Source organism: Ictalurus furcatus, chromosome 20, assembly GCF_023375685.1.
Source record: "Ictalurus furcatus strain D&B chromosome 20, Billie_1.0, whole genome shotgun sequence".
NCBI lineage: Eukaryota > Metazoa > Chordata > Actinopteri > Siluriformes > Ictaluridae > Ictalurus > Ictalurus furcatus.
In genome coordinates, this window is record NC_071274.1 from 10061266 (window position 1) to 10078327 (window position 17062).

General features: G+C 40.1%; 1 protein-coding gene across 4 annotated transcripts in view; it reads right to left on the reverse strand.

The window, feature by feature from the left end:
* Positions 1-17062, reverse strand: part of zeb1a (zinc finger E-box binding homeobox 1a) — a 47438-nt gene that overhangs the window by 16852 nt on the left and 13524 nt on the right. For 2 of the 4 annotated variants that reach the window (XM_053651724.1, XM_053651726.1), the window contains exons 2-9: positions 12749-12910; positions 12599-12646; positions 12235-12372; positions 11882-12084; positions 10942-11047; positions 8960-10656; positions 8218-8823; positions 7685-7862 (exon numbers count right to left, since the gene is read on the reverse strand). In XM_053651724.1, the coding sequence (XP_053507699.1) occupies positions 7685-7862; positions 8218-8823; positions 8960-10656; positions 10942-11047; positions 11882-12084; positions 12235-12372; positions 12599-12646; positions 12749-12910 (3138 nt within the window). Of the gene's footprint in view, positions 1-7684; positions 7863-8217; positions 8824-8959; positions 10657-10941; positions 11048-11881; positions 12085-12234; positions 12373-12598; positions 12647-12748; positions 12911-17062 lie in introns of those variants that run through there. The other 2 variants (XM_053651725.1, XM_053651727.1) reach the window with 2 other exon arrangements.

Sequence of the window (17062 nt, forward strand, 5' to 3'; positions counted from 1 at the left end):
TCTGATAAAAGATTCTAAAGTAACTGAATCAGCCCAAAGCACCATGGTAACAAGGTTGTATCAGAATTACACCGACAGGTGGCTTTATAAATTCCCCATATCTTGAGTGAGCATCTGTGGGATGTGCTGGACAAACAAGTTTAATCCATAGAGTCCTCAGCTCACAACTTACAGGATTTAAAGGATCTGCTGTTAACGTCTTGGTGCCAGGTACCAAAGCACACCTTCAGACGTCTTGTGGACTCCATGCATCGATGGGTCAGAGCTCTTTTGGCGGGGACCTAACAATATTAGGCAGATGAATTTAATGTCATGGCTGGCTGGTGGCTAGTTTCTAAAGTAACTGAAACTTGTATTGTAGTGAACCTGAGGTGCTTTAAATTATGTTTAAAACTACTAAACCAAAAGTAAGGTTGCTAAACTAGTTAAGTGTTGAACTAAACCACTCATCAGCAGTAAAAATCGGAAAGCCATATTGGAATTTGCAAAGAAACACAGAAATGAGCCACAAAAATTCTGGAACCAAGATTAACCTCTACCAAAATGATGGATGGAAAGGCCAAAGTGTGGAGAAAGAAAGGAGCTGTTCATGATCCAAAACATACAAGTCTGTGCAACATGGTAGGGGAAGTGTCATGGCTTGGGCTTGCATGGCTGCTTCTGGAACAGGCTCATTAATCTTTATTGATGTAACTCATGATGGTAGCAGCAGAATGAATTGAGAAGTTTAGAGGAACATTTTGTCTGTCAATTTACAGAGAAACACAACCAAATTAAATCAAAAGGAACTTTATCATGCTGCAAGACAATGATCCAAAACACACTGCCAACTCAACAAAGGACTTTATCAGAGGGGAAAAGTGGAAGGTTTTATAGAGTATTTTCAAATATATAGAGTATTTTCTAATCAAGTAAATGATGTAAGTATATACTGAGTTAGAAAAATCCTGTATCTTCCAGTAGAGCATTGTTTAAATAAGCATTTAACCTTTTTTATTAAAAGCAGCCAAGTAAAAAAAACCAAGTATTTAGACATTATGTGCATGAAACGTTTGACTCAATAAGTGCGTTAACCAACTCATATGTAACCAGTAGATAAGACGTTAAAGAAATTTTCACAGAACTGCATTAGTCTGGAATGTTTATGCTTATGCTTAAGCCCTAAGATCGGCTTGACCTAAGAATGACTTGAGGTGAAAAAGTTAATGTTATCAAAGTAAAGGGCTAAGGATGTTGAAACAGATCAATGTGGAAACCATAAAACAGCATTTAGACATATGATTAGGTTGTAAGAGTGAACTTTGTAAGAGTAAAACCTTTTTTTTTTCACATTTACCTTATTCCCTTTTAATTTATTTATTCATTTTCATATGATTCATTTTCATGTGATTCATTTTCATGTGATTCATTTACTGATTTGCTTCTCTTTAAATCCGGTTTTAGACTGTGATATTACAAAGGTCTTTCCAGATTATTACTTGCCACACTGTATGAGATAACCCCAATAAAATTGCCTGAATTCTATAATATAGTTTGTTCACCATGTTAGGTTGAAATCCTCTAAAAACAGATTCACAATTGACTAATATTACTCTGTTCCAATTCACATCCTTCAAAGCATTGGCATGTTTTGTTTACTCTCACAATCCCCCAAACACATACACACACCCAAAGACTCCATAAAACAAATGAGACAGCAGTGTTTCCCACAATAACCAAAAGTTGTCCACAATGTGAAAACAACTCGGAGAGTAAGCTGAACTAACCAAAAAAATTACCAAGACAAAAAGTTCCAGTAAGAGAAAAAGCCCCTACCGACTTCAAGTCTGATAAACAGTCTGCGCACAATAACAAATATAATTTCCTTAACTTTTAAGACTTGTAACAAATAATATAACAGTGTAGCACGTAAAAGCAGAGGAAAAAACACTAATAAAATGAAATAAACAGAAACTCTAACCCAGTCAGAGCATCAAAACAGAGAACCACATTAATACCGAAGTAGATTTAAGAGGAGTGAGTCCACAAAATCTAGGCGAAGTAATGCAACGACGATATCTTCAAATAAAAATCCAAATACTGTAGAGCTGGAAGGCCGAGTGCAAAAAATAAAAATAAAAAAGAATAGCGAAAATGACGAAGCTGTATAGATGATGCAGTTCACCCCGATATCAAGAGTTTAACATAGTCTCCTGCTTCCTCCGCTGAAATAAAGTCCTTCTGAACACCATTATATGTAATGCGAAGCTGAGCTGGGTGAAGTATTCCATAGCGAGCGCCCTCAATACCACGAAGTTGACGCCGAATCTCGTTAAATGTGGCCTGGGCCCGGGCTATCTTGGGTGTGTAGTCAGGGAAAACGGAGATGGTCAAATCCCACACTTTAATCCGTTGGAGCTCTCTCGCATGGCGTAAAATGTCAACATAGTCACTGTGATAGTGGAATCTGCACACAATAGCTCGTGGTCGTTCACCAGGCTTGGGCTTCGGCTGAAGGGTCCAGTGGGACCGGTCCAAAGCCGGCTCCTCCTCCAGACCAAACGCCTCTTTTAACAAGGCCGCTACAGCAGCAGTTGTACATGTGTCAGCGCCCTCTGGAACTCCAACTATCCTAACATTATTGCGCCGTGACCTTGACTCCAAATCCTCACATTTATTCTCTAATTGAGTCACGGTCGCAGTGAGAGACTCAACAGTAGTCTTCATGTGAGCTATGTCATCGGTGCAAACGGAGAGAGCGAGCTCCATTTCCACAACAGTACCTTTCAGTGTTGACATGGTAGCCTCGGTAGCAACTTTATCACTAGCCAGCTGTGTTTTCACAGCCTGCAGGTCAAGCTGGATAATAGACAGCGCATCCCTGAGAGTCTCCTGGAGCTCCTTTTCAAAAATATCGGCAATGTCCTTCCTCAGTGAAGCCAGCAACTCAAGCCTGAGTGCGGCGAAGTCAAAGTCACCGCTCGGCGACGCAGATTCAGGGGAAGAAGGGGACTCGAGGCGCGCACACTTGGCCTCAGTCGTGTCTGAATGCTACCATGGGTTATCGTGTTCTTTCCAGACATTTTAACGTACCACAAAGTTAAAAGTGCAAACAAGGAAACGGAGTAGAATAAGTCAAAATCTATTGTATGACCGAAAAGCGCTAATTAATTACAATTTTAATCGAAATCAGCAGGAGCCTCCAACTTCGCGTCCTACTCCATTGAACTTCGAATTCGAATCCCCATAAAAACCTTTTTTTAAAAAAAAAAAAAAAAGAATTAAGCAATTTGGGTAAATATAAGACTATTTAAAAGCCTGTTTTAAGTGACACTTCCTGCTGCCATTTGGTGAAGCTATGACTGTGACAATAATCACATCCATGTGCTTGGCTCCCGTGACCAGGATAATTGTCAGTGTGAAAGTGTGAAAGTTGTTCGGGTCGATGAGAACAATATTTGTACTGAGTATATACAGTGCATCTGGAAAGTATTCACAGTGCTTCACATTTGCGACTGAAAAGTACTTTGTGTGACTGTGAAAAAATATTTAGTCGCACCGGTGCAAGTGACCTGTTTGAAGTTAATAATAATAATAATACAATCGGAATAAAAACTCCAAAATACACAATTACTTTCGCACTGCTTTTCATCACCTCAGTCAACCGAACAAGTGTGCAAATACTGCATAGAAGCCATTATGACAACAAGAGTAACACTGTACATCATCTGCTTCTCTCAACTTGCCGATCTCTCAAACCACAATCTTTGATTGATCATGAGAAATGACCTGAACCTGCGACTGTGACATGCTCGTTTAGCCACAGCGGCATTGGGCACCAGTAAATTATATATAATTTAATAATAATAATAATAATAATAATAATAATAACAACAATAACTGGCACCCTGTCCAGGGTGTACCCCGCCTTGTGCCCGATGCTCCCTGGGATAGGCTCCAGGTTCCCCCGCGACCCTGAAAAGGAGTAAGCGGTTGAAGATGGATGGAATAATAATAATAATAATAATAATAATAATAATAATAATAATGCTAAGGCTACAAGGTTGGGTGTAATTCAAACTTCTTCATGAAATAATTCCTCACCAATCATAATCAAGAGTATCAACTTTTCACTCTGGAAATATACAGTACGCTGCTGCTCTCCCTTCACTCTCTTCACCAACTCTAATAGACAGCGTATTCACTTCATTTAAACTCAGAGTTGGCAGATATCACTAGAAAAGTAAACTCCAGTTTTCATGTTTTGATTTAATCCCCCCAAAATGCAATATTATCAGCAGACATGGCAACACTGTACTGGGGAACCCATCTAAAAAGAACAACTGATAAAAAAAAAAAAAAATACTAATAAAATGTAAAGACAGAAAATGTGCTTAGTTATAAATAAATAATTTCATATAAAAAATATATAATATCTTCATAAAATATACATAAAATAACAAATGAAATAATGTTTAATTACTATGGGTTGCTTTTAATATCAATTTGACATTAAGCTTAGTTTGCTATTTCTTTAGAAGGCTATTAGCCTTATTTTTCCTAATAGGGATAATTTTTGTGTTAGTCCACTTTTAATTAGGACTCTTTATTGTTTAAAAATATTTATTTTTGAAATATCTTATCATTTAACCGACAGTATTTGTGCCATTGCTATTATTTTAATTCAATTAACAGTGATCATGAGCAGAGAGCTTACAATTAAATGTTTATGATAGACCTCCTGATTAAAGCTTAAAGAAAAAAGATCGGTATCGGCAGATCAAAATGAAAAGAAATTGGTATCGGCTGTAAAAATCCTGATCGGAGCATTAGGGGAACACCATTAAAGTAAAGCGCGCTGCATGTGCTGGGTAAATGAACCCAACCAATCACATCCTTTATGAGATTATTCAGATATATACACAATATACACAGAGCGGTTCGAGAACTGGCTCCAACCCAGAACCATGACAGTGGAAAATGACCAATAGAGTAGCTATAAATATATTTAAGAGGAGCAGACTTCAAAGACTGAACTTTGAGGTTTTTTTGTGTTTGTTTACATGGTGGAACAGGTTAACGGGTGTTGTTTTTTTTTTTTTTTTTGCATACAGCCTGTAAAATTTACTGAAAATATTAAATTTAGTTTATCAGAAGGTAAATTAATTTGTCATGGCTCACACTATGTTCCTAAATTATGTCATAATTGTCAAGCTCAAGTTTTCTCATGCTTACTTGTGTGTTATATTGTGGCACATTAACCATCTCTAAAAAAAAGAAATAAATAAACTAAACCGTGCTCCTAAATTTTTGTAATTAGGAGCACAATTTGGGGGGGGGGGGGGACAGGGGGGGAGGTAACAATGGTCTTGAATTTATACACAATCTGTCTGCCTGTGAATTGGTGGAGTCCAAACTCTTTAGAGATGGTTTTGTAACCTTTTCCAGCCTGATGAGCATCAACAACTCTTTGAGGTTATCAGAAATGTCCTTTGTTTGTGCCACGATATACTTCCACAAACATGCATTGTGAAGATCAGACTTTGATAGATCCCTGTCTTTTAAATAAAACAGAGCACTCACACCTGACTGATATCCCATTGATTGAAAACACCTGATTAATTTCACCTTCAAATGAACTGCTAATCCTAGAGGTTCACATATTGTTGCCACTCACAGATATGTAATATTGGATAATTTTCCTTAAAGCTTCATGAAACACTAAACTACATTTTCTGAGATTTTAACAGAGGTGTTCGTATCGCACATCATAAAAGACAATCTTAGTATGCATTAATTTTATTTGTAGGAGAAAACTTACTTAATTTTGAACTTTTTTCCGCTATTTTCATCTTCCTCGGACTTGCTCGTGAAAGCAGTTAGCATCTACACAATGATGCGGTACCCTAGGACTTTTCTATCCCCTCAAATGAAGTATGTGTCTAATTTTTAAACATGACAGTTTCACCTGCCCTTTGAGCTAATTTAACCGCTTAAAGCGCAGCAGGCCATCGCATGCAAAACTATGCAACAAGAGTCCACGTTGAAGGGAAGAGCTTTCCCCCTTTTATTCATGAAAAACTCGAGCCTATTTGCTAGCTACCATTCCGACACTTCTCCCATCCACGCTGTCCCCAGTTTTGTGTTCCTCCATAGTCACACCAGGGGCTAAAGGTTCAAATAGTTAGGGCAGAGGATCTGCATTGCAATCTATTGTGTCTCCATTTAGCCCTGGGGATTCAGGAGGAGAGAAGTCCTTTTTGTCACCATCCATCTTTATTGATGTTGTGTTCTGAAGGCTCGCCGCCCCCCCCCCCCTTCGTCCCCTGCTTTTCCCTACCACACCCACTCCCGCTCCCGCTCCCTTCTTCACATTTTTCAAAAACATTGAAAGGTAGACGAGCTGAAAGAGGGAGGTTTCATGACCCTTTAATAAATAAATGACAAAGTATAAAAAGTATAATATTTTTGTCTCATTTCTTTAAATGGGCTCTCTTTGTCTACTTTTAGGACAGATTTTACTTTTAGGAAAATCTGATGTTTAAAGTCATTTATGCAGATATCTAGAAAATTCTAAAGGGTTCAAACTTTCAAGCACTACTGTATGTACGATATATGCACCAAGTTTATGTACCATGGCCAACGACTCAGACGTGTGTGCCGAGATTTTGAGCATGTTAAAGGCCCCAAAAGCCAGATACCTTGAAAAAAATAATACCTCCAATATATAAGAAAATATATATAAAATAAGAAAATATATAAGAATCCTTAGAAGAGAAGTAAAAATAAATAAATCGGCCCTGTGGACTTTCAGTGCTTGGTCCCTAAAAGGTTTATTTAAAAAAAAGAAACATGACAATCTATTGGTCACAAAATGAAGGCTATTCCATGTGTCAGATTGCCAAGAAATTGAAGATTTCGTACAAAGGATCTAAACAGAATAGAAAAAAGAATTACTGGATGTTTTTTAAATAGTACAAGTGAAATACCAGTTTAAGAGAAAAATTTTATATAGCAAATTAAACGAAAAGATTCAAACAGCAAAAGAAACCACAGTGGATAACTGGAAATGAGTATTGTGGATAGATTGTCTAATTTGAGGTGTCTGGATTGAAGAAGCGAACATATTTAGCATCTAGAGTTAAGAGAAGGATGCTGGATGTATGCTTGACACCTTCAATAAAGTATGGTGATATGGTGCTGTAGGTGGCAGAGTGCATATCAGACATGACATCCTGTGTGGCCAGCGCTTCCATGATGCAAATTTCATTATGCAGCAGGAAAAAAGTCAAATAAAACTTCTAAGATATGCAAAACCTGTTTGGTGAAGAAACAGGCAGCTGAAGTACTGTCTTTGATGGCCTGGTTGGCACAATCCCCAGAACTCAACCCTATTAAGCGCTTATAGGATGAGGTTCACCATAAAATCAGAGAAAAATCTACAAGCCAGCATTACCTCTGGGTCGATTCCATTCTGTCATAAACAAAGACATTTCTTAGTGATTTCAAACTTTTGCACACTAGAATACATGTCCACTTAAACAGCTAGTGGTCAAATAATCTATAGCCACTCTTGCTTATAAGCATCCCTTCTTCAACTGAGGTTTAAATGACTCCCTATACATATGGTGACATTTTCGATTACACTTTGGCCTGCAAACAACTTTCAAGTTTCAAGCCAAACCTTGGACCTTTTTAAATGTACCTGTATGTTCATATTTGTGACGTAGTAAAGAGCTGCTCTTCTGGAAAATCTTGTCACATAGGTCACATGCATACTGGCCACCATGCATCTTCCTCCTCTTCTTGTTGGGGGAGAGGTTGCAGTCATTCAGCCCCTCCCACCTGGACATGGATTCATCTCCAGCATCAGTCTTCTCCTTCTGATAAGCATGATGGTCAGTAAGATAAGGATAAGCAATTAAATTCTATGGCAGTTGTATCCAATCTTATCCGGAATGGGCCAGTGTGGGTACAGGTTTTCATTCCAACCAAGCAGAACCCACACCTGAGTCTACTGAAAGTCAAGATCAACTGATTAAACAGGTGGAATCAGGTGTGTCTCCTGCTTGACTGTAATGAAAACCTGCACCCACACTAGTGGATAAGATTGGACACCCCTGTTCTATGGTTATGTAGGACAGCACAATATTGGAGAATTAAGAGAGCCAACAAAAATTTGGACATACAATCAGATAGCAGTAACATTTCATTTGGGTAAGTCAGATGCTTTCTTACCTGACAGTCATCGAGTACTGTTCCCTGTGTGTCTGTTGATGGTACTGTGGTGATGGTGCTAGCCTTGTTGCTGAAGGAAGTGGTGAGGTTAGCCTTGCTGTTGGTGGAAGGGGAAGTGTATGTGTAGGACAGCTGGGGGATGAGGATGGTGCGCTGTTTGGTGGAGATGGCAGCTCTTAGGCAGGGAATTCCACCAGGCTCTGCAATTGCAACCAGAGTTGGCAAAGGTGTGGCTATGATGTTTATCGGACTTGTGGCTGACTGTGTCACATAAATGGTGTTGCCATCCAATGTGTCCTTCTTGAAACATGTCAGATTGAGCGGTTCCTCTTGGGTGGGGATAGATGGCTTGGTGGCAGACACCGCAATGGTGACAGAGGTGTTACAACAAGAGGACTTTGGGAGTGAGAGATCCAAAGGTTCGGCTTGCCCTTTCTCTTCCACATCCTCTGTCTTTATGATGATATCAATATCATTTGTAGAGAGGTTTAGAGAAGGAGGGTCTCTGTGCTGGCCCACCGATTCCTCATTGTGTGGTTCAGTTGGAATGTCCAGGATTTGGGTCTGGGCGTCCATACTGGGCTCTGGTTGAGAGTTTGCAATAGTCTGTGAAAAAATTAAAACTGTAAGGTTTTGATTAAAGAATCATTAAGATTTTCTATAGGTATGCTATGAAATATTTGATTTATTTGTATTATGTCAGAGTTAGCATCTTAAAGGCACAACAGTGTCCTGTGATTACCTGTTGCCCATTTTGGGGATTTTCAGGGTGGTGGAGTAATATGTTCTTTAAGCGCATTCTTTGAAACCACCTACTGACCACATCCACAGGCAAACTGACTGATACAGCAACTTGAGACAGCTGCTCTTCACTGGGGTGTGAGTCTTTGCTGTATGCCTCAAGGAGGGGCAAAAGACTCTTCATAGGTGGCTGATCTACACTTCCAAAGTCTTCATCCCCCAGCAGAGAAGAGAGAGACCTGTCAGGTCCTTGTTCATTGCTGTTGAGACAATTCAGGTTATCAGTGCTGCTGGGGCTGTTGTCACAAAAAAGACATGTAGCGTAGTTATGGAAGCCATCATCACAAACAACACTTCTGTGAGCTGTTGTTGAATCACTTTGTGCAGTCATTCCCTCTTTCCTTTCTCTCTCCTTTTCTCTCTCTATCTGTAAAGCTTCTTCACAATCTGTCTTAATCTCAGTCTCAGTTTTCAACTGATTTCCCTGTAGCAAAGTTGACCTCAGGTCTTCAGGCTGGCAGCTGTCCCTAGAGGTATTGGTCTCTTCTGCAACCTGGTTCAGCTCAATGAGTGAATTGTGTTCTGCTGCCATGATGGTACATTCTGGGGTTGATTTCAGATCTGTAGTTCCTACAGCTGGAGTTACTTGTGGGTTCACCGCTGCTAACTGTCTCACCACCAGGCCCTGAGACCCATTGGTTGTTCTTAGAAGCAACAATGCTGGCTGTGTATGCTTTGTCTTTCCTGGGACCAGCTTTGTGACCTTTATTATGGATGCTGTTTTATTCTGAGCAGCTGACTGTGTGGATTTAAGTATACTTCTTTGTGCAGGTACTGGTCTAGAGGTGGGTGGTTTTTGGGTTGGACTGACATTAGACTGTGTCGTGTTAGTTTGTGCCACCTTTGTAGTTTGTGTTGAATTCAACTTTACCACTTCTGGTGGTGCCATATTTGGCTCTAGCACTTTTGCTTGGGCCAAAGTTTGATGTCGCAATGCTGACTGTGCTGCGTTCAAATCTGATGTGCTAATTTGTGGGTCTACACTATAGTTTATGATAATTTTGGAATTTCCATCCTGATCCAGCACAGGGAGAGAGATTGCAGAAATCACCTGCAAATGGGGATGGGGAGACTGCACAAGCACTGCTTGTGCTTGTGGCTGCCCTTGATTAACAACCTTACTACTAGCTCCATTAGCATTTGAGCTAGGCACAGCCTGCCACATCATGTTTCCATCCACTGCCACTTTCAACGTGTTCTGGAGGTCTCGTAGGTTGATGCTTATTGGCTGAACTAGACCCACAGTAGGTAGAACTAATGTTTGTACTACACCCTGAGGAGCAGCAGTCTGAATAGAAATTCCACCTCCTTTATTAGTAGTGCTGGTAGTGTTGATAGCGGTTGTAGTAACAACCGATGTAGTTCTGACAGGTTTAAGTTCATGCTCATCAGGCTCTTCTTTAATCTTCTTAGGAGGTAGCTGTTCCTCTAAAGGTTTGTTATCAATGTCAACTTTCTCCCGCAAGAGGATACGTGTAGGGTGAATCAGGGTATGGGCTGCTTTGACTCCAGGAGTGTGAGACAAGCCATTAACAGCAGGGGAAATTGATACACACTTCTTACTGCTGATATGAGAACTGTAGGAGCCAGAGTGGGAGAAGCGCTTCTTACAGTTTGAGCACTCATATGGCTTCTCTCCTAGACAGAGAAGGAGAAGCACACTATCATATTTGTTCATTCTGCGATCACATAGCACTCACATGTAATTCAATTTGGCCTGACTCACAAAGCAACCAAATGTATAAATGCCAAAGAAATGGCACAGAAATACAGTAAACCATCCAGCTTAAACTGTTATAAAAATTTATGACACTGGAAGGTCACTGGCTATAATACTTTCTGTATAATGGAGTTTACAGTCTGTTACTCGGTGTACAAACCAAATAACCCAATCAATACAACAGTGATTTTGTGGCAACTAACCACTGTGGATGCGCAGGTGTTCCTTCAGGTGATGTTTATACTTAAAGGCTTTAGAACACTCTGTACATTTGAACTTTCTGTTTCCTCCCAAATGTGAACCCATCTTCTGAAAGAGAAAGAGAGAGAATTCAGAATTCCTCTAGATCTTACTTTGTATTATGTTTATTTTGCATTTTTTGGTTAATCTGGTTGATATAAAATCTTAATGGGATATAGCTACACTACTGTGTAATCAAAATTATGTGTACACCTAACCAGCATGGCTGTTTGTGGGCCTTCCCCAACCTGCTGCCACAAAGTCAGAAGCACACATTTAAATAGCAGAAAATTGGAAGCACACATTGTCTAGAATCTTATTGTATGCTGTAGCATTAAGATTTCCCTTCATTGGAACTAAGAAGCCTAGCCCAAAACTGTTCCAGAGTGACAATGCTCCTGTGCCCAAAGCGAGGTCCATAAAGACATGGTTTGTCAAGACTGGTGTGGAAGAACACAAGTGGCCTGCACACAACCCCTCTGAACCCTTTTGGGATGAACTGAAATGCTGACTGCATGCCAGGCCTCCTCGCCCAATATGAGTGCCACTATAAAGCTTCTATGACTGAACAGGAAAATCCACATAACTACTTTCCAAAATCTAGTCTAAAGCCTAGATGTGATATTTATTATAACAGTAAAAAGATGATTAAATAAGGAAAAGGATGTTTAACAAGCTCATGGATGTGATTGATCAGGTGTCTACATATTTTTGGTCATAAAGTGTATGTATAATATTGTAGAACATAGGAATTTGAAAGATCGGTTTGTGTGGGGAAAAATATATATTGAAAAACTGTTGAGGTCTCTTTGGTGTGGTTATGTGCACATCTAATATCTACTGGCTGGATATACATGTCAAGTTTCCAGCATTTACATACGGTTTAAGAGAGGTGAGGTATACCTGCTCTCTTCCATTTTTGTGAGCGTTCATGTGTCGGTCAAGCTGTGTGCGATAGGTGAAAGTGTAGCTGCAGAGAGAGCAACTGAAGTCATCCTTGCTTTTTTCATGACGCAGCTTGATGTGCTCCTTCAGCGATGTGTGACGCTTGTAACCTCGGGAACAGTATGGACATGAGTGGAGCTGAGAGAAATCATCAGGTGTACCTGAGAGAGTAATTCGCATTATGGAGAGACATTCGCGTTTTGTTTTTTCTTCTGAGCTTGACATAAAATAAGTTTTAAAAAAAAGTAGAGATAGTAGAGAAGAAAGAAAAATAATTAATTAATTGGAAGAGCTTGTACAGTAATTTGTACCGTTCTCATCATGGACTCCTCTCTCTGGCGTGCCCTGTTCCTCCTCTGGAATGTCTGGACAAATGACCCCTTTCTTTCCCTGCCATGGGGTTTCATTCATCTGTCCTCCTTCATCCTCTTCATCAGTTACACACTCCTCTTTTGATGAAACACACATAGCAAAATGGGTCACACACACACAAAATTAGCACAGAGATGCAAACTGAGTGAACAAAATGGGCACAAATACACACAATTATCCATTCCCTCTGCTCATTTCAACCTTCACTACAGGATTTCCTTTACTCATAGCATAGGATGAAAGTTTCCTACATTTTCACACTCCTCATGTAGCTGTGCTACAGAGAGTATGTCATTTGCTTACCTTTGACCTTTATTTCCTGTATCAAAGCATCTGGCCCCAGGTTGCCATCTGTACATATTCCAGACAATAATTTATAATTAATTCATAGAATAATTATATTTTATCATTAGTAACTCATTGAGTAAACAATTGATTACTTTGTTTACTGACCATTCAATGTGTGTCCCTTGTGTAGCTGCTGTGCTGCACCGAGCTGGAATACTGTCGGCTTTTCCTCTGAAGTGTCAGCAATACTGTCTTCCTCCACAATGTGGAGTTTATCTTCATCATCAGAATCTGAAGCTGCTTCTGACACAGTTGAGAAACTTTTCACTGAAAGAGAAAGAGGGAGAGAAATTATGTGGGATTACTTTCTTAATTGAGATGAATAAATGAATTGAGAATGACCTAGGCTCTATTTCCCAAAAGCATATTAGCATAAAATGCCTAGAGAGCTAGCACAAAGTATAGCATTGAAAATTCATCCTGTTTCCAATGCCCAAAATACACTATATGACCCAAAGTATGTAGACACTCCTTGCTATGCACAAATGTTCTCTAGAATGATTAAATTTCTGGCAGACTGATGAATGAATCTGGGTATTGGAATGGGATGTCCAACAAGCTCTTATAAGTGTGATTGTCCTTTGTATTCAGTAAATTGCAGCTGGTAACCTTGACGGTAAATTCATCACTAAAAGCCTATATACGAGTATTCAGTGTGAGTCGTTAGCACACTTAATACTTCCTGTACAGACTGTGATGTCAAGATAGATGAAGCACAAGGTAATGTGAAAAGAGATAATGTGAGATCAAATACTTTTAGATCTCCCTGTCTTCAGCCTCTGGCCAGATGTGAAATGTGCACACCTTTGCGATCATGGACTGATGGTGGTGTCATCAAACTGGAATACCGTATATCATAATTTGTTTGGGATATGAACTATTTACACTATGTAAATGGAAATCTTTTGACTTACAACCTGCAGTTTTTGCAAACAAACAAACAAACAAATAAATAAATAAAAAGGAGGGGACCAGTTTTGACCATTGTCAAAACTCCGAACACCTGGACTCCTACTTGTTCATGTGAGAACACATGCAGAAACCTTACCACACAGTCACACAGCTTGGTGGCTTTGGGTGACACCTCTCAGTCAATCACTGAGTAGGGTTTCCCTCAGTGTGCTAAGCATCTCTTAGCATTGCCAATCATCTGATGAACCATGGGTCTGTGATACCTGCCACGAGCACAGTTGTGCAAACACACATACACAGGCCAGAGTGGGTATCTGCAGTATCTTCACAGAGCGGGCCTCCCCCGGTGCTTCAGCTTACAGTGGTGCTTGAAAGTTTGTGAACCCTTTAGAATTGTCCATACATCTGCATACATATGACCGAAAACATCAGATTTTCAAACAAGTCATAAAAGTAAACAAAGAAAACCCAATTTTAAAAAATTATACTTGGTCATTTATTTATTGAGGGAAACGACCCAATATTACATATCGGTAAGTTGCAAAAGTATGTGAGCCACTAGGTTTAGCAGTTAATTTGAATGTGAAATTAGAGTCAGGCATTTTGAGTCAATGGAATGACAATCAGGTGTGAGTGAGTGCCCTGTTTGATTTAAAGATCAGGGATCTATCAAAGTTTGATCTTCACAACACATGTTTGTGACAGTGTATCATGGCACAAACAAAGGAATTTATTGAAGACCTCATAAAAAGAGTTGTTGATGCTCATCAAGCTGGAAAGGTTTACAAATCCATCCAAAGAGTTTGGACTCCACCAATCCACAGTCAGACAGATTGTGTACAAATGGAGGAAATTCAAGACCATTGTTACCCTCAACCAACAAAGATTACTCCAAGAACAAGACGTAATAGTCAGTGAGGTTACAAAGGAACCCAGGTGCTCTCTCTAAGCAACTAAAGGCCTCCCTCACATTAGCTAATGTTAATGTTCATTAGTCCACCATCAGGAGCACAATGAACAACAATGGTGTGCATGGCAGGATTGAAAGGAGAAAGCCATAGCTCTCCAAAAAGACCATGTCGACAAGCCAGAAAGAAGGCTATTGAAAAAATGTTTTGTGGATGAATGAGACCAAAATAGAACTTTCATTTAAATGAGACGTGCTATGTTTGGAGAAAGGAAAACACTGCATTCCAGCATGGGAACCATCCCATCTTTGAAATATGGTGGTATCATGGTTTGGGCCTGTTTTGCTGCATCTGGGCCAGGACAGCTTGCCATCATAGAAGGAACAATGAATTGTGAATTATGCCAGCAAATTCTAAAGGAAAATGTCGGGACATCTGTCCATGAACTGAATCTCAAGAGAAAGTGGGTCATACAGCAAGACAATGACCCTAAGCACACAAGTCATTCTACCAAAGAATGGTTAAACAAGAATAAAGTTAATGTGGAACGGTCAAGTCAAAGTCCTCACCTTAATCCAATAGAAATGTTGTGGAAGGACCTGAACCATGCAGTTCATGTGAGGAAACCCACCAACATCCCAGAGTTGAAGCTGTTCTACACTGAGGAACAGGCTAAAATTCCTCCAAGTTGATGTGCAGAACTGATCAACACTTACCAGAAACTTTTAGCTGCTTTAATAACTGCTTATTGCTGCACAAGGGGTCACACCAGATACTGAAAGCAAAGGTTCACATACTTTTGCTACTCACAGATATATAATATTGGATTATTTACCTCAATATGTAAATGCCTTAGTATAATATTTTTTGGGTTCTCTTTATGTACTTTTAGGACTTATGTGAAAATCTGAATGTTTTAGGTCATATTTATGCAGAAATATAGGAAATTCTAAAGGGTTCACAAACATTCAAGCACCACTGTAGGGTTTAAGCAAAGTATTCTCTGATAATCACTTGTTTTCTGTCTCAGTGATTCATTCACAAGCCCAGTCATCTGATGACTAGTGGACCTGTGATGCCATTATACACAGAGCTACAACTCTAAGTGATTACCAGCCATGCTGCAGAATTTGCATTCATGCAACCAGTGTACAAGTCTAAGCTATGTGTCCTCTGCACCGACAGTCTCAGAGAAACAATCTTCGTTTTGGATGTCCCCTGTGATACAGCATCACTCCAACTTTATATACATATATACACACACACACACACACACACACACACACACACACACACACACACCACACACACTACACACACTACACACACACACTACACACACACACTACACACACACACACACACTACACACACACACTACACACACACACACACACACACACACACACACACACACACACACACACACACAAATAAGAGATGCACCGATGTATCGGCCAATAAAGGCAATTTTTCACACTATCGGCTGATAGTTTGAAAACATCCGATGATCAGGGCCGATTATATCTTGTCAATCAAAAGAAGGAGCAAACACATCGTGCTGTGTGTAAAGATGATGTCTCTTGTGTGGAATGTTGACAAAACTGCAGTTTGTAAGGTCTAAGCTCTGCACTGCTAAAATTTTACATGGGACGCTGCGGCAGTGAAGCAGGAGTTTCGGTGTCGAGTCAAATTTTTTTTTAATGAGTTCACAAAAATATTTGACCTCAAGCAGTTCGCCACATCAGCAACTCACAAAGCCGGCAAGCAGCTCAACCTCACCTTCACACATATCTGCACCACACAAAATCTTCTTATTACTCCTCTATACACCTCTGACCATTTCTTTATCCAGTTTTCTATTTCTCTCCCCTCACTGTCTCCACCTTCTATCTCCTTTTGTCACAAGCTTCACTCCATTTCCCCCTCACACTTCTCCAACATTGTCACAACCTCACTTCCCTCTGATAGCCACCTCTCCTCACTGGACTTAAACACCACAACTTACATGCTATGTTCCACTCTAACATTTTAGATTAACATTTTAGAGCTCCACTCTAACTCCAACTCTTGACAGCAGCTGCCTCCTAAACTCCTGACCAGCTCGCACATCACCCCCTAGCCCTTGGCTCTCAAAAGCTCTGCGTAACAACTGGGCCAAACTAAGAGCAGCTGAAAGGAAATGGAGTAAATATAACAATCTGACTGACCTAACCAATTATCAAACACTTCCCTCCTCTTTTTCCCATAGCATCTCCACTGCTAAAGCCCTATACTACCAAGAGTAGATTGGCAGCTCTCCCAACACCCATACTCCCTTCAAAACCTTTTCTTCTCTTCTCTGTCCACCTCCTCCCCTTTCCCCTACCTCTCTCACTGCAGATGACTTCGCCACTTTCTTTCCCAACAAGGTTACATAAATCAGGAACTAGTTCTCAACCCCAGACATGCATAGACCAGCTCCTCCTCCATGTAACTCTCATCTGGCCTCCTTCTCTCCTCGCTCAGAGACTGATGTCTCAAAACTCTTCCGCTCTAGCCGTCCCACAATCTGTCCTCTTGACCCTATCCCTTCTCACCTTCTTCAGTCCATCTCTCC